A 27,261-nucleotide genomic window follows, 5' to 3' on the forward strand; every position below is an offset into this window, starting at 1 on the left:
TACATTTACTCAATTCATTTTTTTTATTGAGAAAATGGGCTGTGGAATCCAAAGTACAGCATTTAATCCAAAAGATGAATGTCCATACATTCTATGTATAAACTCAGAAAATAAAACACTTGCCAAGTATGTAAATACTTCAATATAATCTTAATTTAGGGCAAGCGGAATTCAGTAACAACGCTGCAATGCACCAACCTTTCAGTTCAGCATGCCCCATAGGAAGTAAGTACAACCGCTTTTATTTCTAACCAATAGAACAGATGCTTTATCACATGTGTGCTGGTTCTCAATAGTCTAAAATGGTTTCCTTTTGTTTCACATTGGTCATCCAACATGTTTCTTTCACCTGTAATTTGTTTATAGATAAGTGCAGATGGAGGCAAGGAGAGGAAGCCACTGCAGACTATTGAGAGGGAGTGATTGACAGGAGAAAAGGCTACAGAAGCAGTGATGAACTTGGCAACATTGTAATAACAACCCTAGTCATGACAGACAAACACAGTACATATGAAGAAGAGGGGGTCAAAGTGAGCGTTTATGGAGAAACAGAGCAGGGTGAGGGATGATTTCACTGTAGTGGACTCACGTTCCCATGACCCTCTGATATTCAGTGTCGGTTTCATTGGTTGAGCTCCCAAAAGACTACTCAGAAGGCACACACTGGGTAAAAGGATACGTATGAGGCTAACGTTGGGTAGCATCTCTTATCTACTAACTATACTAAGAAATTATGGGCCATCATTACAATCAGTGTCATTCAAAACATGACTGTAAAAAACACCAAATAATTCCCACATATGAAGGGTTTGTTGGAAGAATTATAAATTACTACAACTTCAAATGGAATATTCAGTGCTTGTGAGTATAGCATCATATTTTAAACAAAGGCAAAAATAATGACCAAACTAAACTACCTATGTTTGTAACGGAACAATAAAATGAAGTGTTGGGATGGGTAGTCAGTAAATATAACACCCACGCAACTATTGAGTGCTATCAACCACAAACTAATTGGAGACAATGTAGTGAATAGGTGTTGTACAAAGTACATTTGATCATTTATCAAATCAAGATTAAAACTGTTTTATCTAGGACCAAATAACCTAAAACTCATCATGCCGTACTAGCGCCTCACCAAAGTCAGTTGCTTGACTTCCTACAAACAGGTCGTACTTGTTCAGGATTTCTTCCTTGCTGAGCTTTCCATCCTGAAATCAAAACAAAAAAGATATTTAGTCAATAGAATGCTTAAAAACAGACACAGCCGTGTGAGTGAAAGCAAGAGAGAATGAAAACCAATAGAGACGAGAGAGAGCTCGATTGTCTCACCTTGTTCAAGTCAGACTCGTAGACGAGGTGTTTGGCCTCGGCCTCTGCATGGTCGTAATCTGAAGGAAGGATCCAGTCCAAAGTCTCCTCCCGATCCATCTTCCCGTCTTTGTTCTTGTCTCGGAACTCTGAGAACTGCTCGCGCTCCGTAGCAACCCAGTCTGGCTCCTCCATCTCATCTTCATGGTTGTACATGTCACCTAGGAAACGAGGGGGATGAAAGTGTGTCTGAGGGTAGAAACATCAATATAGTAAATCTATTGAATGGGGACCTCAGAATAAAGTGACTATACACTGAGTATTCCAAACATTAGGAACACCTTCTGCAGTGCTTCCCACGGTTGTGTCAAGTTGGCTGGATGTCCTTTAGGTGGTGGACCATTCTTGATACACACGGGAAACTGCTGTGTGGAAAACACAGCAGCGTTGCAGTTCTTGAAACAAACAGGTGCGCTTGGCACCTACTACCATAACCCGTTCAAAGGCATATAAATCTTATGTCTTACCCAGTCACCATCAACATGGCACATACACAATCCACATCTCAGTTGTCTCAAGGCTTAAAAAACAAATCCTTCTTTAACCCGTCTCCTCTGCTTCATCTACACTGATTGAAGTTGATTTAACAAGTGACATCAATAAGGCCTAGTCACTTTACCCTGCCTTCATGTACATATCTATCTCAAGTTCCTTGTACTAGTACTCCCTGTATATAGCTCCATTCTTGTGCATTTTATTCCTCGTGTTACTTTCCCCCCCCATTCATTTTTGAAACTTTGCATCGTTGGGAAAGGTTCGTAAGCAAGCATTTCACTGTAAAGTCTACACCAGTTGTATTCAGGGCATGTGATAAATAAAATGTGATTTCATTTGATTTAAGGGATCATAGCTTCACCTGTTCAGTCTGTCATGGAAAGAGCAGGTGTTCATAATGTTTTGTATACTCAAGAGTATGTCCACCTCAGTCCTTACCTATGTATTCATTCAGGTCAATGAAACCATCACCATTCTTATCAATGTCCTCCATGGTTTCCTGTGGTGTAAATAAAGAGAAAGGAGGATGGTCAGAGAGCCAACCGGTGAACACTGGTCCCTTGTTTCATTCTTTCCAAATACCTTTAAATTTAATGAACACAGAGAATGAAACACATACCAGCACCACTATGTCCTTCATGTGGTCGTACTCCTCTGGGTGTAGGAAGGCTGTGAACTCCTCTTTGTTGGCGATTTGGTCTCCGTTCTGGTCGGCCATTTTGAAACGCCTCTCGTCCCTCGCCATCATGTGCTGGTAGTTGTAACCATCATCTGGTTCCGGGTCATCTGTGGGGTCAAAGGGAATGATCTCTAGTTAATCACACGTGATACACCACGACCTGAATTGATACGGTAAATCAACCAATCAGTGAAACTAATACTAAAGGCCCTGCAACTATCGAATCAGTCATAACCAAACACCAACATTTGTTTTGGACATATTGCATGTCCCGGGCTCATGCATGCACATGTCATGCCCTTCTTACCCAGATAGGTACCATAAGTTACATTCCTGTATTCCTCCCAAGAGATCATGCCGTCATTGTTGACATCAAAGTCCTTCCATTGGCGGTCCACGTTCTCATAGACGTACTTCTTCTGAGCCTTCTTAATCCACGCTTTCAGCTCCACCTCAGTGACAAAACCATCACTGTCCCCATCAATCTTCTCTACAATCACACTGTATCAGAAAGGGGAAAAGCGAGAAAGAGACTTAACTAAAAATGTAGTTCAAAAAGAGGTCAAACTATATTTACTACAATACCAATGTAATAACAGTCAACACCTAGATCTAGTAGAGTCTATGTGAAAGTGATCGCCTGTTCTTTGAATCTGATGATGGGAAAGGGGGAATTCTACCTCTCCATTTACTGGTGATGGGTTCAGATGAAGACTTTAAATGTTGTTAATCATCAGTTATACTAGAGACATAAAGGGTGCCATAGTCTAGAGTTTACACCAGAAGTTAGTGGTTATCTGTAGGAGGAATGTATATGATGGAAGCAATTAAGCTTGGAATGTACTGAGTGCAGGGAAGACGATCATGTTGGCAGGCACTGATAAGGGTGGAGAGCTGTGGATTAGTGAGGAAGGGGGGTCGAGGTCAGGTCACATTATGGGAGAAGGAACCGTTTATTGCCCGTATCACTTAACTTCATGCCTAGAAATAAAGGTTTAGAGAGAAGGAGACCACCCAAATTGGGGTGGGTATATACAGTCGTGGCCAAAAGTTGAGAATGAAAATTCATATTTGTGTCAAAGTCTGCTGCCTCAGTTTGTATGATGGCAATTTGCATATACTCCCGAATGTTATGAAGAGTGATCAGATGAATTGCAATTAATTGCAAAGTCCCCCTCTTTGCCATGCAAAGGAACTGAATCCCCCAAAAACATTTCTACTGCATTTCAGCCCTGCCACAAAAGGACCAGCTGACATCATGTCAGTGATTTTCTCATTTACACAGGTGTGAGTGTTGATGAGGACAAGGCTGGAGATCACTCTGTCATGCTGATTGAGTTTGAAAACCAGACTGGAAGCTTCAAAAGGAGAGATGGTGCTTGGAATCATTGTTCTTCCTCTGTCAACCATGGTTACCTGCAAGGAAACATGTGCCGTCATCATTGCTTTAGACAAAAAGGGCTTCACAGGCAAGGATATTGCTGCCAGTAAGATTGCACCTAAATCAACCATTTATCGGTTCATCAAGAATTTCAAGGAGAGCGGTTCAATTGTTGTGAAGGCGGCTTCAGGGCACCCAAGAAAGTCCAGCAAGCTCCAGGACCGTCTCCTAAAGTTGATTCAGCTGCGGGATCGGGGCACCACCAGTACAGAGCTTGCTCAGGAATGGCAGCAGGCAGGTGTGAGTGCATCTGCATGCACAGTGAGGTGAAGACTTTTGGAGGATGGCCTGGTGTCAAGAAGGGCAGCAAAGAAGCGACTTCTCTCCAGGAAAAACATCAGGGACAGACAGATATTCTGCAAAAGGTACAGGGATTGGACTGCTGAGGACTGGGGCAAAGTCATTTTCTCTGATAAATCCCCTTTCCGATTGTTTGGGGCATCTGGAAAAAAAGCTTCTCCGGAGAAGACAAGGTGAGAGCTACCATCAGTCCTGTGTCATGCAAACAGTTTGCCACAACTTTTGGAAGTATGCTTGGTGTCATTGTCCATTTGGAAGACCCATTTGCGACCAAGCTTGAACTTCCTGACTGATGTTGCTTCAATATATACACATGAATCTGCATCCTGGTCCCATGGTGTTTATACTTGCGTACTATTGTTTGTACATATGAACGTGGTACCTTCAGGCGTTTGGAAATTGCTCCCAATGAGGAACCAGACTTGGAGGTCTCCAATGTTTTTTCCTGAGGTCTTGGCTGATTTCCCCATGATGTCAAGCAAAGAGGCACTGAGTTTAAAGGTAGGCCTTGAAATACATCCACAGGTACACCTCCAATTGACTCAAACAATGTCAATTAGCCTATCAGAAGCAAAGACAATTTTCTGGAATTTTCCAAGCTGTTGAAAGGCACAGTCAACTTAGTGTATGTAAACTTCTGACCCACTGGAATTGTGATAGTGAATTATACGTGAAATAATCTGTCTGTAAACAAATGTTGGAAAAACTACTTGTGTCATGCACAAAGTAGATGTCCTAACCGACTTGCCAAAACTATAGTTTGTTCACAAGAAATGTGTGGAGTGTTTGAAAATGAGTTTTAATGACTCCAACCTAAGTGTATGTACATTTGACTTCAACTGTATGTTTTAATAAAGTTCGTATCACAACTAAAGTGGCCAAACTACTTAAAATTAAGCCGCTTTCAAGGAGTGTAGAGCCTAACTGGCATGTGTGTGAGTTTCAAATTTGGGGAAGATCATTTTCACCATAAATGCACCTTTACAATAAAAGCATTACATTGCATTTGCAGTCACTTTTGATAAAGATATTTTCCGCTAATGGAAAATTTGCGCTTTTAGCCTACTAGCATGTGCACATTGTTGCGCTGCAAATGTGACGAAATAGCCTTATCGTTTATCAACATTTTAAGCTAAACATTCTGATCCGTTACGTCAGCCACATTCAATAAAAAAGCTTTTTTTAATGCTAGTGTTTGTATTAATTTGGGATCTATCGCATCCCACAACTGTCCCAGAATATTTATTTCTAGCACAGAATATGTTGACCTTTGTACTATGGATGATAGTAGATTGAAATTGGCTTGTGCTTTTGCTGTTCACTGGACCTACTCATATTGTTGAATGACGAAATGTAAGTGTAGACATTTCTTCCAATATCTTCAATATGCACCTCGGAATTGGATAAGGACTTGCGCAGTTGTGTTACAGATGTGTCTTCACTTGTAGCCTGTGAGAAAGACAGCTACACAAAGGGGATGCCGCCGTGAAATCCTAGGCATTATTAAATGCTTGTCAAATTGTGAATGAGTGACGGAAGTAGTGTACAGCCTGCGCAAAAAAACAAAAATGCATTTCAAGCGACTTTTTTCAAATCATCAAAAGAGTCACATCATGCAGCCTTACAATATATTAAAAATCAAAACATAAGTCAACGTTTTTTGTATTACATTGATAAAAACTCTAAATTAAGCATATAGGAATACCCATTTCTTTGTTAACCTCTCAACACAGAATGGCCAAATGTGCGCACAACCTCAAATCGGTTGGAAAAATATTCATATTTTATTCAGCTTTGTTCAAAATGTATTCTTCATATTATAAAATGCCACAAAATCTTGTCTGCTAAATTAACTAGTGTAGCCCACAGCCATTTGGCATAGCCAGATCAGGAAAGGTCAGAGTATGCTACTCTGTTCTTCTGAAATAGACTACATTTTCTTCATATCATGCTTCTTTAGACCGGTCTAAAATAAATAATGTATTTATTGTGAAGGTGTAGGCTATTTTACATGGATTTATTAGACATTTTAAAATATAGATGTTCCAAAGGTCTGCATCAATGGCTTGTATGCGTTGTGTGGAAGCCAGATGCTAAATGTGTTTATGTAAATTAAACGGTCAATTACCGTGAGACCGACAGCTATTTGCATGACAATCACTGGCTAACGAAATTTCGTGACCGTCACAGCCCTAGTCGAGACAGGCTACTTTTGGAAACTTTCTGAGTGGACATTTAGGCCTATAGAGAGAATCAGCGAACTGACACACGCACACCCCCATAAAAGCACCCATGAATCAAACCCTAACCCTACTGTCAGACACAAGAGAAAATATTTATTCTTTCACTAAAACATAATAAAGAAAACCTTGGCCTACGTTAGGCTTCCTTAGAGAAGGATGCAAGATAAAAGTATGAAGGTGACAGCTATGCCATAGTATGAAGATGAAATTGACCATCATTAAAATAGAAACAAATACACAAAACATGTCCATAGCCTATTTATCAGCTATGTTGATTATCGAGGGATTGGAAAGATTTTTCAAATACTGTGAGGAACTATTATAATGGACTTCGTTGACTTACTGTGGGAAGTGAAGAAAATATGACTTAGAAGCCCAGCAGGGCACTTTCCTACCTTTGACATTTGCGAGAAGCAGGCCAGGTACTTCTATGCGTGTTCAGTTGCATGCGCCCCATTTAACATTAACAGGTCAGAGAAACCAGACATGCTCATATGGAGCTCGTAAATTATGATTTGAAATAAATCAAAACATGTTTGTCACAAGTGTAGCAGGTTTTGAACTGTGCAAACAACGTTTCCACTCAGAGAATGAGAACAGTAACTGACTAATTAATACATGCATTTGCAGAAATGTATGTAACCAGATTACAGGAATGAATGGTAAATTGCCGGTTTTATAAACGGTAGCCTACCACATGGGAATTCCTAAAAGTGCATTGCGGTCCTAGGCTACTATTATACTTTGCAGGGATAGGAGGACAGCAATTTTTTTGATCTGGTTCAGGGCAGCATATCAGCCAGAACCAGGCCTGATCAGCGTTGATTAGTCTATAATTTAAGAAAAGATTCTGTATCAAATTATACCATGCCTGGTTGGACAGGCTTGGCAAATTGTCCATTTGACACAACATTAGAGCATTATAGGCCTCAGAGTCAAAACAACCTTGTCAACTGCTGTTGAATAATTCATGAAGTCAGAAACATCAACTTTTTTTTTTTTTAAAGACTGATTTATTTACTAGCAAGCAATGAAAATGTGCATTGTATAAAAAAAAATTTTTTTTAAAAGAGTCCACACAAACAATGTCACTGAAGAGCCCTAGCCTATAGCACTCTACATCCCGCTCATCAAGCAATTAGCTGCTTAAGCAAAGGTAAGATGTAAAGGGGAGATGTAGAAAGTTTAATAGACCAACTAGGTTAACAAAACATTTGCACACACTCCCGCTATTAGGTACAGTTTATCTACCTGAAAATAATTTTTTAAATCCTAAAATTAATGTAGGCCTATTTAAACAGGTTTATTTTCACTCTTCATCTGTAATCATCAGTTACACAGTTATTCAATTACCGTCACAGCCCTACCCTCAACTTGATACTATTGATGCACAGCCGACCCGAGGAAAGGTGGCCATATTGGACTATTGAGACGCAACCAGGCCGACACTTGAGTCTACTCACCCTAGCCTGCGCTTGCTCTCCTCTGGGCTGAGGTCGTCAAAAGACTTGGCCTCCTTTTGTCCTAGGAAGGCATCGTGGTCGTAGTCAAAGCCCTGAGCATCGTCGTGCTCGCGGCTACTGAGAGGTGCATCGTGGTGAATGCGTTCCTTTTTCTCTGTGGGTTTACTGGTGGCATAGACCACGCAGAGGGCAAAGCACATGAGCAACGGCCTGATCTCCATCCTATGAGAGAGAGTGAAAGAGAGATATTAAAAACATTCTGGAAGAGGTGTCAACATCAAAGCCTGTGAGTAGCTCACAGGCAGCATCTGCATTTGCTGCTCATTAGGGCTGCTTCTTTGACAGGCTCTTTGACATTAAGGTGTTACAGGACTTGTTTCACATGATCAACTGTTGGTTGTTTATTAAACTGCTGCTGGCAGCATGTCAGCATAGACTTGTGATAGGACATTTAAAAACGGAAGAAAATAGATGTAGATACTGTAGATACAATATATGAGTCAGGCAGGAATGCCAAATATCATGAGTGCACTGCCATGCAGACATGTGTGGTATTTGTAACATTGACGTTTTTAAATAGTTTACAGTAATTGAATACAGATCAGGGGAATGCAATAACAAAATTGCTCACTATAACGGTAAAGTGGAAAGAATATAGCTTTTGGCTGTCTGAACACAAATAAAAAGGCACAGATTGTAACAATGTAGCAACATATACACCATTCACACGGACTACACTGTTTATGTAAAATGTTCCATTTCGCTACATTACAAAATGTGGGACAACAAACCAGAAATCAGTTGTTGACAGTAATGTAAGATATGTTGTATTCAGTCTCTTCATCATAATAAGATCGGCTGCTAGCCGTTAGCTCTCGCCAGACTATTGGAATGCGTCTGAATTGCAAATCCTACCATTTAGGGTTAGCTGATCATACAAAGTAACACTATCAACGCATCAATATTAGCTTGTAAGATAAGTAATATCATTGTATTACCTACCTGGCTGATGATTCCAGACACAATATGTACACTATGTCTATTCCACAAGCCAACAGCTTAATAAGCACACCCCAGCCTCGGCCCTTTTCCTTCTTAAAGGAGATCCAATGAGATTATAGATATGAGCCTTCACGAGCTTTGATTGGTCCACTTCAGCAAAAAGGCACATTTGGCCGATGACTTCATGTTCCATAATAAAACGTTTATTCATCGCATTCACGTTTAATTGGATTACACGAAAGTTTGTAGTGTTTGAACCAATCGTGTATTAGAGAATGTATTTACGCTGGGTAAAATCTTCGCTGCTGTCCCTTTGCCTGAAACCTCATCCTGGGAACCTGATTGGCTACTAAATTGCCACGTCCCCAAATTTGAGTAAATCTTTCTAGAACTGTCATCATACACTGAAGTTTACATGGACATGTGTTTCTGTTGATGTTGAGCATTGGATAAAATAGAAATACATATAAAGTTAAAATGTTCTTCTCGCCATACTGTATTTCAGTCATCTGTCTTGAGTGGACCTGACAACTTTAACTTGCTGGCTTCAGTATCTCGGACAAGACCAAAATGTATGCCGCTGACTACGTATTACGTTTATGGGGAGATGGGTATAGCAGAGGGTAAATTAATTAATAGCATACTAAATGTTGTTTAACATTTGAGTTTGAACTTTTGTGGGATTAGATGTCGCCCTAACATGGCTAAACTCACTTTGGCATGAATGCATATGCAACATTCACTGAAAAAAAATAGAAATATATAGTTTATTGGTTAGTACAGTTTAGCAGACGTTATAGCAGGTGCAGCTAAATGCTTGTTACTAGCTCATAACAATGCAGATAAAATGCCAAAGTACACTAATATATAACATCTTGAAATGTCAGAACAAATCCAATTAATACAAATGCAATCTTATACGGTATTACACCGGATAAATGTACACATGCGTAAGGAACGACTCTGCAGAAGCGAACCAGGTACACGGACAGGAACAGCATCAGAACTGTGAAACACAAAAACGGACGAAAACCAAAGCAGCAGTGAGGAACTGACAAATATAGGGGAGGTAATAAACAGGTGATTGAGTCCAGGTGAGTCCAATATCGTTGATGTGTGTGACAAGGGAAGGCAGGCGTGCATAATGATGGTGGCAGGAGTGCATAATGCAGGGCAGTCTGGCGCTCGGGGAGAAGAGCGGGAGCAGACGTGACAACATGATATACTAAGAATGATAAAGTATGTACAGCAGTAGATATATTAGAGTGAGCTATGTCAAGAATCAGCATATTAACACATTTGCGGTGTGTACAGACAGTGTAACAAATAAAACGTCCAGTAGTAGAAATAATAGAATAAGCTATGTCGAGAATACAGTATTTGTATACACAGCAAAAAAAAACATGTACAAAAAACTAAATCGAGTCTGGAATATAAATATATATGTATGTGAATGGTGTGTACACTGAGTATACCGAACATTAGAAACAACTTCCTAGAAAGGCCACTCTAAAATGTGCAGTTTTGTCACACAAAGCCACAGATGTGTCAAGTTTTCAGGGAGCTTGCAATTGGTATTTTGACTACAGGAATGTCCACCAGAGCTGTTGCCAGATATTTAAATGTTCAGTTCTCCAACATAATGTTGTTTTAGGGAATTTGTTGTCGGTGTGAAGGGACCATTTCAGGTCCTCAGTGATGTGCATGCAGGGTAACTTGAAGCTTTTGACCATCTCCACTGCGGCTCCCTTCGGCGTGGATGGGGGCGTGCACTCTTTGCTGTTTCCTGTAGTCCATGATCAAGATAGACAAGCAGTCATGAATCACATTGCCAATCTACTGGCAAATCCTTTTCAATTCAACATTGGAAATCGCAAATTCAACAATGTGTCACGCCTGCTCCCGCTCCCCCTTTCTGGTGCTCGAGGGCGCAAGGCATTATCATTACGCACACCTGTCACCATCATTACGCGCATCAGTGCTTCATGGGACTCACCTGGACTAATGCACCATAACTAATGCACCATATCTAATGTACTATAACTAATGTGTTATAACTCATGTATTATAACTAATGCACCATAACTAACGTATTATAACTAATGAACCTTATCTAATGCAACATACTTAATGCATATCACTAGTACACATAACTAATGCACCTACGCTAAAGCACCATAGCTAATGCATATTATTAATGCATATAACTAATGCACCATAACTAATGTATTATCACTAATGCACCATAACTAACGTATTATAACTAATGAACCTTATCTAATGCAACATACTTAATGCATATCACTAGTACACATAACTAGTGCACAATAACTAATGCACCTAAGCTAAAGCACCATAGCTAATGCATATTACTAATGCACCATAACTAATGTATTATCACTCATGCAACATAACTAATGCATATCACTAATACACATCACTAATGCACCACAACTAATGTAATATAACTAATGCACCATAACTAATGTATTATAACTAATGCACCATAACTAATGTATTATATCTAATGTATTATAACTAATGCACCGTAACTAATGCACCATAACTAATGCACCATAACTAACGTATTATAACTAATCAACATTATCTAATGCAACATAATTAATGCATATCACTAATGCATCTAAGCTAATGCATATAACTAATGCACCATAACTAATGTATTATCACTAATGCAACATAACTAACGCACCATAACTAATGCACATAACTAATGCACCATAAATAATGTATTATAACTAATGCACCTTATATAATGCAACATAATTCATGCATATCACTAATACGCATAACTAATACACCATAACTAATGCACCATTACTAATGCACCATAGCTAATGCATATTACTAATGCACCATAACTAATGTATTATCATCAATGCACCATAACTAATGTATTATCATCAATGCAACATAACTAATGTATTATCATCAATGCAACATAACTAATGTATTATCATCAATGCAACATAACTAATGTATTATCATCAATGCAACATAACTAATGTATTATCATCAATGCAACATAACTAATGTATTATCATCAATGCAACATAACTAATGTATTATCATCAATGCAACATAACTAATGGATTATCATCAATGCAACATAACTAATGTATTATCATCAATGCAACATAACTAATGGATTATCATCAATGCAACATAACTAATGTATTATCATCAATGCAACATAACTAATGTATTATCATCAATGCAACATAACTAATGTATTATCATCAATGCAACATAACTAATGTATTATAACTAATGCAACATAACTAATGCACCATAATTAATGCATATCACTAATGCAACATACCTAATGCACCATAACTCATTTATTATAACTAGTGCACTATAACTAATGTAATATAACTAATGCACCATAACTAATGTATAATATCTAATGCACATTATATAATGTTAAGGGTCTCTTTTCCAAGCTTAAAAGAATAAACATTCAACACCATGGGTAAGAGAAGGTTGAATACATTGGCCATGCTGTCAATCCAGCATGACTTCTGCCGCGTTTAAAACAACCAGAAACTCTGAACTGGGAAATCTCAGACTTCAGTGAGTCCAGTGAGAATGACATATGGTGCTTTCAAGACAAACTCATAAACTCATAAAAAAGAAGATCGAATCATGTCAGTGATCTTCAGGTCGGAGTTCTAGAAATAGTCCAGAATTCCCGACTTGGAATACAGAGTTGGATCACCGTTCAAAACATTTTCCCAGTTTGAGTTCCCAGTTGTCTTGAAAGCACCATGTGTGTCATTCTTGGGCTCGGGAAACATTTCAGTCCCTCTGACTTTATAAATTATATTTCAAGTATTGGGTCATAAAAAATATATATTATAAGATGCTGTATATAAATTGAAATGTCCAGTATAATGAATTGAAATCAATTTAGCATTCATTTAAACTTTATTTAAAAAATATATTTTTTTTTACCTCTACAGGATTGGTGGGTCCCCCATGGGATGGTTGAGCTAACATATGCTAATCACATTAGCCTGAGGTTGTAAGCAACAAGAAAATGTCCCAGGACATAGACATATCTGATATTGGCAGAAATCTTAAATTCTTGTTAATCTATCTGGACTGTCCAATTTACAGTAGCTATTACAGTGAAATAATACCATGCTATTGTTTGAGAGAGCACAGTTATGAACTTGAAAATGTATTAATAAACCAGTTAGGCACATTTGGGCAGTCTTGATACAAAATTTTGAACAGAAATACAAATGGTTCTTTTGATCAGACTTTGCACATACAATGCTACCATCTCGTTGCCAATATCTAAATTGCGCCTGGGCTGGAGTAATACATTATGGCCTTTCTCTTGCATTTCAAATATGTTTTTTTTCTTTGTATTATGTTTTACGAGATCTAATGTGTTAATTTAACATAAACACAGACAGCGTCGTGAAGAAGACGCAGCAGCGCCTCTTCAACCTCAGGAGGCTGAAGAAATTCGGCTTGTCACCAAAAGCACTCACAAACTTCTACAGATGCAAAATCGAGAGCATCCTGTCGTGCTGTATCACCACCTGGTACGGCAACTGCTCCGCCCACAACCTCAAGGCTCTCCAGAGGGTAATGAGGTCTGCACAACGCATCACCGGGGGCAAACTACCTGCCCTCCAGGACACCTACACCACCCGATGTCACAGGAAGGCCATAAAGATCATCAAGGACAACAACCACCCGAGCCACTGCCTGTTCACCCCGCTATCATCCAGAAGGCGAGGTCAGTACAGGTGCATTAAAGCAGGGACCGAGAGACTGAAAAACAGCTTCTATCTCAAGGCCATCAGACTGTTAAACAGCCACCACTAACATTGAGTGGCTGCTGCCAACACACTGACTCAACTCCAGCCACTTTAATAATGGGAATTGATGGAAATTGATGTAAAATATATCACTAGCCACTTTAAATAATGCTACTTAATATAATGTTTACATAGCCTACATTACTCATCTCATATGTATATACTGTACTCGATACCATCTACTGCATCTTGCCTATGCCGTTCTGTACCATCACGCATTCATATATCTTTATGTACATATTCTTTATCCCTTTACACTTGTGTGTATAAGGTAGTAGTTTTGGAATTGTTAGGTTAGATTACTCGTTGGTTATTACTGCATTGTCGGAACTAGAAGCACAAGCATTTAGCTACACTCGCATTAACATCTGCTAACCATGTGTATGTGACAAATACATTTGATTTGATACATGTGAGGGTTGAGTTATTTACTTTATTTATGAATATTGCATCTAAACAAATGAATTATTCAATATATATTGTTTATATTCACTTATGAAACATGCTGTAATGTGTTCCATGTGAACAAAATTTATATTTTAAGGCAGGTAGTCTAGTGGTAGAAGAGTTGGGCAAGGCTCTTAACTTCAGTTGTTGCTTTAAGTCGCTCTAGATCCTAAATTACTCAAGGATTATAGTGTATACATTATAAGAATCGTTGATTTAACATTATCCATTGAAACATCTAGGGAATGACGGTACCCACAACAGCAGGAGAAAGACAAAAGCTGGGTCGAGCACATCAAAATGCTGACCCAGAAAAAAGGGAACAATACCTTGAGAAAAAACAGAGATAGAAAAGAAATGTTGAGGCAGGAGAAAAATAAAAAGATCAGTGATTTAAGTGAGAGGGACCAGCGTCCGAAGTGTAAACAGTAGAGAACAGCATGGAGAGGAAAAGAGCACTGAGGAACTGGAACTTTTTAAAGTCAAGCCATGGAAAAGGGGCTCCTGATGGTGTGGGAGGAACGTTGAAGAGAATGGCAGACAGGTTGGTAGCTAAGGGCTGAGTTCTCAGTGATGCACAGGAGATTTACTAAGCCCCCCGTGAGATAAACACGTCAGTGAAGCTGTTCTTTGTGAAGAGTGCCGATGTTGAACGTGCAATGGAGATGATGCCAAGCCCAATAAAAGCGGTGCCCTCCACCATGACAATACACCAGGTCATCAGCCTTGCTCCTGGTGAGCTGATGTCTCATGATGTCAGCTGCCTTTGTTCAACAAAGAAGGACCTAAACTGTACATGCTTTAACACACATCACTTCAGTTTCAGGTAGAAGGTCCTGGCTGCTCCAGAACAGCCAGCCAATGAGAAAAATCCACAACATGTGGACAAAATCCAATGGGGAAATGCAAGTCTTCTTGGGCAGTGGTGTGTAGTGGAATATGATGATGACCTTTATCCAGGCATCATCCTTGGGCATGGAGGAAATGAGTGCGAGTGAAATGATTGCATTGTGTAGGACTAAACAAATTTTTCTGGCCTTCGAGACGACATCCACTGGTATCACTTTGATGAAGTCCTTGAGATGATTCCACCCCCACAGTGTGTGACATCCTGCCACGTAGAGGTTGAGAGAGACGTGTGGGCCAGACTCTCAAGAAGAAAACCATGAATGAATGAATGAATACTAGTGCTGTAGTTACAGCTGTTCTAGCATTCTAAATGCCCTTGGAAAATGTTCCTACAGGTTGATGCCACGTTGAACTTTTCTGATGAAACCTGTTGAATGTTATTAATTACCCTAATGCCTGATGTGTTTTTATAGGTTTGATATTTACTGCAGTTTGGTTAATAAAACCCAGATTATTCTAAATATATCTAATGTCCTTATTACATGGTTGCATACAATGAAATGCAACGTTTTGGGGTAAATCTTGAAGGGATGTTGATAGTAAAGTAAACTGGTTTATATGGAAACCGATGTGTCTCTTCAACCCCGTTTCAGTATTAATCCCTGTCACCCTAGTCTCAACCCCGTCACATGACAATATTTGTTAAATAAAATGGAAAAGATTCATTGAATGTTTTCTGAGCTCAGTCTGAAATGTTAAGGACAATCCCAAGAAGATTAGATTTATGTTAAAATTCTGAAATGATGAGACCACTGACAGGTGTCTATTTCAGGGTTTAATACAGCAACATTCAGAGATTTTACATAAATGTTATATTTATAATAATTGAATTGGGGGACATGTGAGCATTAGGTAAATGTTTATTTTATAACAAGTACATTTTATAATCATATTCAGACAACTTCTATATTGTCTGTGATATGGTTGAAGATAAATGGTGTCCATATCAGACAAAAATTGACAATAATATGCCCGAGGTGGGAAAACATGTTTTCTTGAAGGTTTAATATGTACTTAATGTTGTGGGGGTGTTCAGAAAATGAATTTGAGTAAAAATAGATATTTTTTTAATATCACCGCAGCCCAACAATGAGCCATATATCCAAAGAATTACAGATTTATGATAAAGTTTACCACAAGGACCACCTCGCCACTTTCCTGTTCAAATGAGAACAGCACAACAAGGCGAGTCTAAAAATATATTGTATGCTGCTGCATAAATTATGTAATATTCCAGGGAGATATAGTATTACTTTCTTAGCTACAGTATACATAAGTGTATATTGTGTAGTAAGCTGTTAGTTTCCATGTACCTCACACTAATACTTTGGTCCCTTTCCTCCTCATAACTTGGCCTACTGTTCTGATTTGGTGGTGAACATTTATTTATTTATTTATTCTTTATTTAACCAGGTAGGCAAGTGGAGAACAAGTTCTCATTTACAATTGCGACCTGGCCAAGATAAAGCAAAGCAGTTCGACACATACAACGACACAGAGTTACACATGGAGTAAAACAAACAGACTTGTTTATACTGTATTATTGACTATATACGATGTGAGCAAATAAGGTGAGAAGGGAGGTAAAGGCAAAAAAGGCCATGGTGGCAAAGTAAATACAAAATAGCAAGTAAAACACTGGAATGGTAGATTTGCAGTGGAATAATGTGCAAGGTAGAGATAGAATAATGGGGTGCAAAGGAGCTAAACAAATAAATACAGCAGGGGAAGAGGTAGTTGTTTGGGCTAAATTATAGATGGGCTATGTACAGGTGCAGTAATCTGTGAGATGCTCCGACAGCTGGTGCTTAAAGCTAGTGAGGGAGATAAGTGTTTCCAGTTTCAGAGATTTTTGTAGTTCGTTCCAGTCATTGCCAGCAGAGAACTGGAAGGAGAGGCGGCCAAAGGAAGAATTGGTTTTGGGCTACAGGTGGGTGCTGCTATGGTGACCAGCGAGCTGAGATAAGGGGGTACTTTACCTAGCAACCCACTGACCTGGAGCCAGTGGGTTTGGCGACAAGTATGACGACGAGATAGACTGCAGCCAATTTATTGAGTAGGGTATTGGAGGCTAATTTGTAAATGACATCGCCGAAGTCGAGGATCGGTAGGATGGTCAGTTTTACGTGGGTATGTTTGGCAGCATGAGTGAAGGATGCTTTGTTGCGAAATAGGAAGCCAATTCTAGATTTATCTTTGGATTGGAGATGTTTGACGTGAGTCTGGAAGTAGAGTTTATAGTCTAACCAGACACCTAGGTATTTGTAGTTGTCCACATATAGTCAGAACCGTCCAGAGTAGTGATGCTGGACGCGAAGGCAGGTGCAGGTAGCAATCAGTTGAAGAGCATGCATTTAGTTTGACTTGTATTTAAGATCAGTTGGAGGCCACGGAAGGAGAATTGTATGGCATTGAACCTCGTCTGGAGGGTTGTTAACACAGTGTCCAAAGAAGGGCCAGAAGTATACAGAATGGTGTTGTCTGCGTAGAGATGGATCAGATACTCACCAGCAGCAAGAGCGACATCATTGATGTATACAGAGAAGAGAGTCGGCCCAAGAATTGAACCCTGTGGCACACCCATAGAGACTGCCAGAGGCCCGGACAACAGGCCCTCCGATTTGACACACTGAACTCTCAGAGAAGTAGTTGGTGAACCAGGCGAGGCAATCATTTGAGAAACCAAGGCTATCGAGTCTGCCGATGAGGATGTGGTGATTGACAGAGTCGAAAGCATTGGCCAGGTCAATGAATACGGCTGCACAGTATTGTTTCTTATCGATGGCGGTTAAGTTATCATTTAGGACCTTGAGCGTGGCTGAGGTGTACCCATAACAAGCTCTGAAACCAGATTGCATAGTGGAGAAGGTGTGGTGGGATCCGAAATGGTCGGTAATCTGTTTATTGACTTGGCTTTCGAAGACCTTAGAAAGGCAGGGTAGGATAGATATAGGTCTGTAGCAGTTTGGGTCAAGAGTGTGTCCCCCTTCGAAGAGGGGGATGACCGCAGCTGCTTTACAATCTTTGGGAATCTCAGACGACACGAAAGAGAGGTTGAACAGGCTAGTAATAGGGGTTGCAACAATTTCAGGCAGATAATTTTAGAAAGAAAGGATCCAGATTGTCTAGCCCGGCTGATTTGGAGGGGTCCAGATTTTGCAGCTCTTTCAGAACATCAGCTGACTGGATTTGAGAGAAGGAGAAATGGGGAAGGCTTGGGAGAGTTGCTGTGGGGGGTGCAGTGCTGTTGACCGGGGTAGGGGTAGCCAGGTGGAAAGCATGGCGAGCCGTAGAAAAATGCTTATTGAAATTCTCAATTATAGTGGATTTATCAGTGGTGACAGAGTTTCCTATCCTCAGTGAAGTGGACAGCTGGGAGGAGGTGTTCTTATTCTCCATGGACTTTCCAGTGTCCCAGAACTTTTTTGAGTTTGTGTTGCAGGAAGCAAATTTCTGCTTGAAAAAGCTAGCCTTGGCTTTTCTAACTGCCTGTGTATATTGGTTTCTAGCTTCCCTGAAAAGTTGTATATTATGGGGACTGTTCTACGCTAATGCAGAATGCCATAGGATGTTTTTGTGTTGGTTAAGGGCAGTCAGGTCTGGAGAGAACCAAGTGCCATATCTGTTCCTGGTTCTAAATTTATTGAATGGGGCATGCTTATTTAAGATGGTGAGGAAGGCATTTAAAAAGAATAACCAGGCATCCTCTACTGACGGGATGAGGTCAATATCCTTCCAAGATACCCGGGCCATGTCGATTAGAAAGGCCTGCTCGCTGAAGTGTTTCAGGGAGAGTTTAACAGTGATGAGTGGAGGTCGTTTGACCGCTGACCCATTACGGCTGCAGGCAATGAGGCAGTGATCGCTGAGATCTTGGTTGAAAACAGCAGAGGTCTATTTAGAGGGCAAGTTGGTTAGGATGATATCTATGAGGGTGCCCGTGTTTATGGCTTTGGGGTGGTACCTGGTAGGTTCATTTTGATGATTTGTGTGAGATTGAGGGCATCAAGCTTAGATTGTAGGAATGGCTGAGGTTTTAAGCATGTTCCAGTTTAGGTCACCTAGCAGCACGAGCTCCGAAGATAGATGAGGGGGCAATCAGTTCACATATGGTGTCCAGAGCACAGCTGGGGGCAGAGGGTGGTCCATAGCAGGCGGCAACGGTGAGAGACTTGTTTTTAGAGAGGTGGATTTTTTAAAGTAGAAGTTCAAATTGTTTGGGTACATACCCGGACAGTAGGACAGAACTCTGCAGGCTCTATCTGCAGTAGATTGCAACACCGCCCCCTTTGGCCGTTCTATCTTGTCTGAAAATGTTGTAGTTAGGGATGGAGATTTCAGAGTTTTTGGTGGTCTGCTTATACAGTGGCAAGAGAAAGTATGTGAACCCTTTAGAATTACCTGGATTTCTGCAGAAATTTGATCTGTTCTTCATCTTAGTCACAATAGACAAACACAGTGTGCTTAAACTAATAACACACAAATTGTATTTTTCTTGTCCATTGAATATATCATTTCAACATTCACAGTGTAGGTTGTAAAAAGTAAGTGCACCACGAGGCTAATGACTTTTCTAGAAGCGAATTGGAGTCAGCTAACCTGGAGTCCAATCAATGAGACGAGATTGAAGATGTTGGTTTGAGCTGTCCTGCCCTATAAAAAAAATACTCACATAGAGTTTGCTATTCACAAGAAGCATTGCCTGATGTGAACCATTATGAGAATTTTGTTATCAATGTTCATAAACTTCAATTAATCTACTCTGTCTGCAACCCAGAGTTTGTAAGATTCTGAAACAGACACGAGTTCCAGCTTACAATAGTCAAAAGGTTTATTCACGAGAGTGAATCCATTATACAAATACATCCCTTTTATATCTTGCTCCTTCCTTACGCACATACTTTCTCACAAACCATACATATCCTATGCACATGAACAGTAGGTGAGTGGTATCTTTCTCCAGAGTTCTCAACACTGTATCACTACCCAGCCGATAGTTCCTTTCCCCTTAGATTAGAGAAACCTTGAGAAGTACCCCCGGTCCTATCATAAGTTTCTCAGAGTTCTAGCCAGATCGGTTCAAACACAGTTGAATTGTTCTTTGTGTTTACGGAGGCACACACATTCCTCTCTTTCCCAGTCTAACCTAGTTGGACTGATGTTTAATATTTTTAATTACTCCTTATACATGCTACATAAGCTCTAATCCCTAATGGTTAAGATTCCGGGTAGAATTATTTAATCATGATCTTTTAATCGTATAAACTATTTTATCAATCCACCCTTAATGACTAAATAAGACACACTGATTTTTCAAACAGTATATGGAAACATAAATGTTACAAGAATAAACCAAACCAATACATGTATTTACATTCGATTACTCATCAATGACTGTTCTAAGCTTATATCCAATTATAACTCTTCCGGTTTAGGATTTATCATCATAATCTTCATGAAAGTAACAGTCTCTGCTTAAACAGCTAAAATAGTCTCATCTAACATTGGCTCCTCGTAGTTAAAAGAGGAGCATAGCCATCTCCTAGGCCTGGAAGCCTGTATTCATCATCCCACTGGACGGAGCTCGGAATCGGTCCGTATCTCACTATCTGTTGCGTCATTGACCTCTCCAGAGATCTGGAAATGAGACCTCACACACAGAATCAAACAGCCACAGGATATCAACACAGTCATACAGGTGAAGGTTGCCCACAACACAGTGATTGACATTTATCCATTTCCCAAACATACTGTCAAACCAATTTGTTTGAGAATTATCCACCCCAGAGTTCTCTGCTCATTCGTGAGCTGTGGTTAAACCAGCCAGGGCCTTGGTCACTGATCCGTCTGCAGCGGTGTTATTTAAAAAATAAACGTACAGCAATGAACCTCAATCATTCTACATACCCCGCCCTTTTCTGCCAATAACATATCGAGAGTCAGTCTATTTTACCAGGTCATGAGGGAGGTGGCGGATAATTGGTCAGAGAACCCCTTTACTGCATCCCCAGAATCATTCACGAATCTCTGTTGATTATAATAAATGTCACTAATCCAATCCACATTTTTATTTATTGTCAACCACCAAAATAATGTAGTTGCAAAGCCTTCACCTATTTGATTCATCAGCATCCATCTAGACTCCCATCCTGGTCAAAACTCCTCCTGTGCCTACTTTAGCCTCCTATAACTGGCCTCTGATGACTAACTCGAACTGGTTGGAGCAATAACCCTGGGGCGCAAGTTCCTAACCACCCTTTTTGGTAGTTTGTCGTATGCGTCCTTTTCTCCTGTACTTCCAAGCCTAAGTCAGTCACATTAACGATTACCTTTCAGCCATAAGAATCATCTAAGTTATTGGTGCCATTCTTGTATCTATAACACTGGTACTCATCAGGAGTTAAAGTGAACCGAGGTGGGTTGTCCGAGAACTTCAATCCGGCCAACCCAGTCCCTGTAAAGTTATTTGCTTTCCTAGGGAATTGTTTAATGTTTACCTTAAATCCTACATCTTGATCTTCTTTGACTCCTTATTCTGTAAGTCACTCATCAGTGAGTATATAGTATAGTTGTCACGCCCTGACCTTAGTATTCTTTGTTTTCTTTATTATTTTGTTTAGGTCAGGGTGTGACAAGGGTGATGTGTGTTTTTGTCTCATCTAGGGTGTTTGTACTGTCTAGGGGTTTTTGTAGATTTATGGGGTTGTTTCCATCTAAGGTGTTTATGTAGGTCTATGGTTGCCTAGATTGGTTCTCAATTAGAGTCAGGTGTTTATCGTTGTCTCTGATTGGGAACCATATTTAGGCAGCCATCTTCTTTGGGTATTTCGTGGGTTATTGTCTATGTTATGTTGCATGTTAGCACAGTGTTTATATAGCGGTCATGGTCGTTGTAATCTTTTTGTTTAAGTCTTCTGTGTTCTTCATTCAATAAAGAAGAATGTATTCTAACCACGCTGCGCTTTGGTCCCCTCCATACAACGATAGTGACAATAGTATATCTATTACTTCTTATCAATGACAACGGCGTCATATAATTAGTACCTAAAGGTGGTAGATCTGGATGTATCAGAAAGATTACCAAGACTATGATGCACGTCAGAGTCCCTACTCTTCCCAAAAACCACCAACCCTCTCCTGCCCTTAGTCAGTCTGCTAGGTACCACCCCATACTCACATTTTTAGGAGCACCCACAGTGATGAACGGTCAGGATAGGAAATATTCGTTAAGGAGGTAACCCCCGGACCCTGTTGGTACTCGGTTCTTCTCCTAACTCTGTGTGTGATCAGCCGTGCTCATATGTGTACACACCTTCTTGCAGTGGGTAACGGGGACCCAAGTGACTCTCAGCTATTCAAATGGCAAAGGCGGTGGTTTAACAGAACCTGGTATGGGCCTTTCCAATAGGGCTGCTTCCAGACTATTCTCCTCAGGGACTGGATCCACACCCAGTCTCCTGGTATGATTGAGTGAATCACCTTCTCCTGTAATTCACCTGTTGGACACAATCTTGGACATACGGGTTTGGTTAACAAAAAGTCTTCCCATGTGTTCTGCTAGTATATCTTCAACTTCCATGTCTACCTGTCCTGTCCGTAACTCTGGCATTCTATTTGTTCTACCTGATTAGCTCAAATGCCATCCATTATTTAAAGAAATAGATCCTAGTAAACCAACTCTAGGCATAATATCTTGACCTAATATTTTAACTACCATAATCATGTCCGCCAAGTTAGTTGGGAATGCTTCTACCCATTTAATATACTTATCTATTATTTTTAAACACCACTTCGGAATAGTTCAATTTAGTCCATTTCCAAATGTTGGAGTGGATATTCTACAAAAACATTTTTTAAAAGTAATTATCCTCTAGGACACTAAGTCTTTCCTAACCTGTAGTGTTTCCTAACCTGCTCTACCATCCTTCCTCCCTGTTGACACCTGGCTCTGCCCATGTGTCAATATTGCTGCATATCTAAACAATGACTTTGGTAAGTTTAGTAAATTATCCTTATGTCAGACCTTGTCTGCTAGGATTGCCCCTTTCATTTCCCACATGTCCAATTCTTCCTGGGGCGTTCGTTCTTGGCTATCCTGTAACAATTCTCTGTCAAGTGTCCTATCTTCTTTAATATTTCTGTGCTGCTTTGTATGGATTAAAATGCCTATGTACTTGTCTCTGTAAATAGTAACCTTTCTCTCCTTTCTTATTTCGCAGGTTCTAGTCAATGCTACTATTTCAGCCTGTTGTGCAGAATAATTTCTGGGTTCAGTGTCTAACACCTTAGTTCCTGAAACCAACTAAGCTTTCATTCCCCTTTTAGTTAGGGTAACAACTACTTCCAACAAAATCATCATATCTCTTCCTAGCGAATTTACTAAACATACACTCAAAATAAAAAACATGCCTGCCCTCCTAACTTGTCATATTTTTAAAACAAATGGAGCCAACAGTCTCTCCATGAATTAATGTCCTAAAACGAAGTGAATCAAATTCTCTCCCCCTTTTATTCTTATTCTGTCTGTCACTATTATTTCTGTCCCCCATTTCTCAGGAGAGCTTTACACTCTGCCATCTAATCCTGTTTATATTTGAACTATGCTGGTCTCCACTCAGTAACTGTTATCTACCCATTCTGTGTCACTTCTATCTTCTCTCCTCATGCTACTCCCCAACCATCAAGGTCTCAGCAGTGCGGGGAGGACTTCTCCGTCTGTCCTTCCTTCAGTCTGTCATTCTTTCTTATAGCAGTCAGTATCAAATATGGGTTGTTTCCAAATATTGACTAAATGTCTCAATGTCTCCCTGTCTGTACTCATGGATTCTTAGAAAAATCAACATGTTTATGGTAGTAATCTTTAAGATTATTACCTGGTTGATAAAGTTTCTCGATTCTCTCAATGATCCTGAATCACCACAGTATACATCCCTGTCCTGTTGGCTCAGAATGTCCTAAATACTTAAAATGAGTCTACCATTATTAAACTTATTCTTGCTAACTTTATAACCTTGTTCAACAACAAAATATAATAATACTATTATCTCAATTTCACAGCCTTGTTGTGTTAAATGTCTTACTCTGCATACAACAACAGCTGATTACCCAAGGGAAAACAAAAATTTGCTAGATTACTAAACATTACTTAAGCCAAAATAGTGAGAGTTTAAAACTAACCTTATGACAGTTTTTTTATAAACCCACCATCACCCAATTTTTAACCCATAATTCTCCATGAGAGTATTGTATAAAAAAAAATATACTACTACTGGTCAAAAAGATACATTTCAAATAACATAATCAGATCAAAATCACTACTCTGAAACCCACAAAGAAAAATTATTGTACCCTTATGGCCATAGGAAGAGAGACTTAAGGAAGCCTACCCTACGTCAAAGGTTATGCCCTATCTTTCTTCTCATTGGTTCAAATATGTTGAAAAACTATAAACTCCATAATTATCAATTACACATATTACCTTAAAATCAGTTTTACAAATGACCTTAAATGCATTATCCAAATGGCCCTCCCATGAGGCTAATCAGACCACACAGGAGAACCATGATAGAGGTCATAAGTCAAACCACCCTTTCAAAAGAAGTGTTTTACTATATTAGACAAATTAAAGAAAAAACGTCACATTTTCTACATGTATCCCAGAACACCCCCTTCTATAAAGAATTCACGTGTTTAATTAAAACTCAGAAAAGAATACTTCTAAAATTCCATGTGTGTGTGTACCCCTTTAAGATATCGTGACTCTAGGAAACATTCCAAAGAGAGAAAATGAAACTCCTTTTCCCAGAAAAAAAATACAACCACTTGTTCAGCATTTCATTATACAACACCGATTCAGAAACCCAAACGTTGACCACAAACAAAACTTAATAAAAATTATAATCCATTGTACTCCCTCCAATCATTAGTTTTGTTGAACAGAAACCCCAAACCTTATGGCAGCAGATGGACAAGGTCCGCCATGAGATGACTGTATAGTTCCCTTAAGGAAAAGCACCTTCAGTCAATCTGCTTTTGTTCTACGTAATGGAAACAGATTAGTGTTAGAATACATTAACTTCCTGCTCAAATTCACTGGTATTAACTAAATAAATAAATAAATAAACAGTAAATCAGAAACTATCATGAATCGTAAAAGTTAAGTATTCAAACTTGAATCCCTTATAACCAAATATAGACCAACTTATCTATCCTTCCCAGTAGTCGAAAACATAACACCTACTCAAACAGAGTTCTGCCTTACCTCTATCATAAGAGTATAACCAAACTTTACAACTTTCTCTTCTCTTTCGGCTTCACACTTATAAAAGATGTCCAAAACTTAAAAAGTAACATGTACTTCGCCAAATTTATAACATACATCAGTCAATCCATAAGAATAAAAAACATTTCGGTGGGCACAACTCTATCGCCATTATCTGTGATGGTGATAACGATGATTATCTGTGTTATTTAAATACGACTCCTATCCTCAATACGTTATTCCAGCAGACCATTTAGGAAACAGACAACGTAACACATCGAAATCACCTCGCTATTTTGAATGAATTAGTCTTTCAATTGAACCTAAACAATCTATTTATCCCTTAAACAAACACTAACAACCTTATCTTTCCAGGCAAAACATACCAATAGTTTAATTACAAATCAGAAATCCAGCATAGGCTGGGAAACGAAGCCGGGCCTCCCATGTGACAGGCGAGAATTATACCTCTGGACCAACAAATCTATTGAAATCATGAAGACTCCTTGCATATAACCCTATTTATAATTGTCTGTAATCGTAAAATCAGGCACATACTACAATTCCCAGAAAATTGCCCTAATTTAAAGGTCCAAGCATTTCTCCGGCAATGATACTCCTTACTCTCTCTCTCGTCTCTACCTCTCTCTCTGTATGTCCCCTCATCTTCTCTTTTCCGGGCTTCAAACAGCCAGGTAACTAACCCTCGACCTGCTGTTTCCCTTGACTATCTACTTTATCGTTAATTCTAATTTTTCTACATCTAGACGGCTCTCAAATTTGTACTTCTTTCTCAATTTTGGGCATTAGATTTACCTCTCATCCCCAGTTAATTCCGGGACCTCCTGAGGATTTACCTCCCATTATTAGTTAAAACCTTGTAGTTATGACTTAATTTGGATCCATGACTAGTTTCCCTCTTTTCGTTTAATTCAAATCTCTCACCTCCTTTTTGGACTTCTTTTCAGTATTGTCTTTTGAATCGGATCTATGCTTAATTCACTCTTGTTAATTGACCATTTGAGTTACTTTGTTCGCATAGAATTACCGTCCACTCACAAAACCTATTTTATGTCCTCGCCTCTCCTCAATTTAGGACTTTATTTAGGTATGTCTTTTGAAATCGGATCTATGGTTAATTTACCACATGTTAATGAACCATTTAAATTATCCTATTTGCACAAAAATCACCGTCCTCTCTCACAGCACCTATTTTATATCCTTTCTTAACCTCTTGGCCTTTTTCAGAACTCAATTATTAAGCTAGTTTTATTTATGGTAGTGCACATGTACCTCAGGTCTTCGCGGACCTGCTCCCTTATCGATTACGTTAATACACAAAGTAAAAACCATCACAGTGAATCTGTTTAGAATACATAAGTTCCCAACCTTGATAAATTATAGGTGTTTAGAATATCAAGTTCAAGAAGTCTTAAAATAATCCCCCAAATATGTGAATAAAGACTTACTGACCTGGTCTCATAGGCTGGGAAAAGCAATGTCGGTGGGATTCCGTCACGGTCTCTGTTGACCTTAGATTTATACCGGCCTGTTATGGAACCCCAATGTCAGAGGACAGGTCTTTAATTTATGGGTCAGCGACCCACCCGTGCACGGTTTTCGACGTGTTACCTCCGTACGACAGAGACTGGTATTGGAATCCGGCTCAAAGGACCAAATTGTTATGAGAATTTTGTTATCAATGTTCATAAACTTCAATTAATCTACACAGTCTGCAACCCAGAGTTTGTAAAATTCTGGTTGAATGAAACAGACACGAGTTCCAGTTTA

The 27,261-nt window shown here is 39.4% G+C and overlaps 1 protein-coding gene across 5 annotated transcripts; it reads right to left on the bottom strand.

The window, feature by feature from the left end:
* On the bottom strand, positions 1-27,261 carry LOC112214401 (calumenin-A). 5 transcript variants are annotated; one of them, XM_042298141.1, is made up of 7 exons: positions 26,944-27,261; positions 7,993-8,214; positions 2,865-3,046; positions 2,486-2,652; positions 2,305-2,365; positions 1,333-1,532; positions 1-1,211 (listed from the first exon to the last, which is right to left on the bottom strand). In XM_042298141.1, exons 2-7 carry the CDS (start codon positions 8,211-8,213, stop codon positions 1,107-1,109), a joined length of 936 nt encoding a protein of 311 aa, XP_042154075.1. In that variant the 5' UTR covers position 8,214; positions 26,944-27,261; the 3' UTR covers positions 1-1,106. The 5 variants fall into 5 exon arrangements, with proteins under 5 accessions (XP_042154075.1, XP_042154074.1, XP_024228864.1 ...); XM_042298140.1 differs by having other exon boundaries at positions 2,853-3,046; positions 26,944-27,256; XM_024373096.2 differs by lacking the exon at positions 26,944-27,261 and adding an exon at positions 8,995-9,150.

Source organism: Oncorhynchus tshawytscha, linkage group LG15, assembly GCF_018296145.1.
Source record: "Oncorhynchus tshawytscha isolate Ot180627B linkage group LG15, Otsh_v2.0, whole genome shotgun sequence".
NCBI classification, from domain to species: Eukaryota; Metazoa; Chordata; class Actinopteri; order Salmoniformes; family Salmonidae; genus Oncorhynchus; species Oncorhynchus tshawytscha.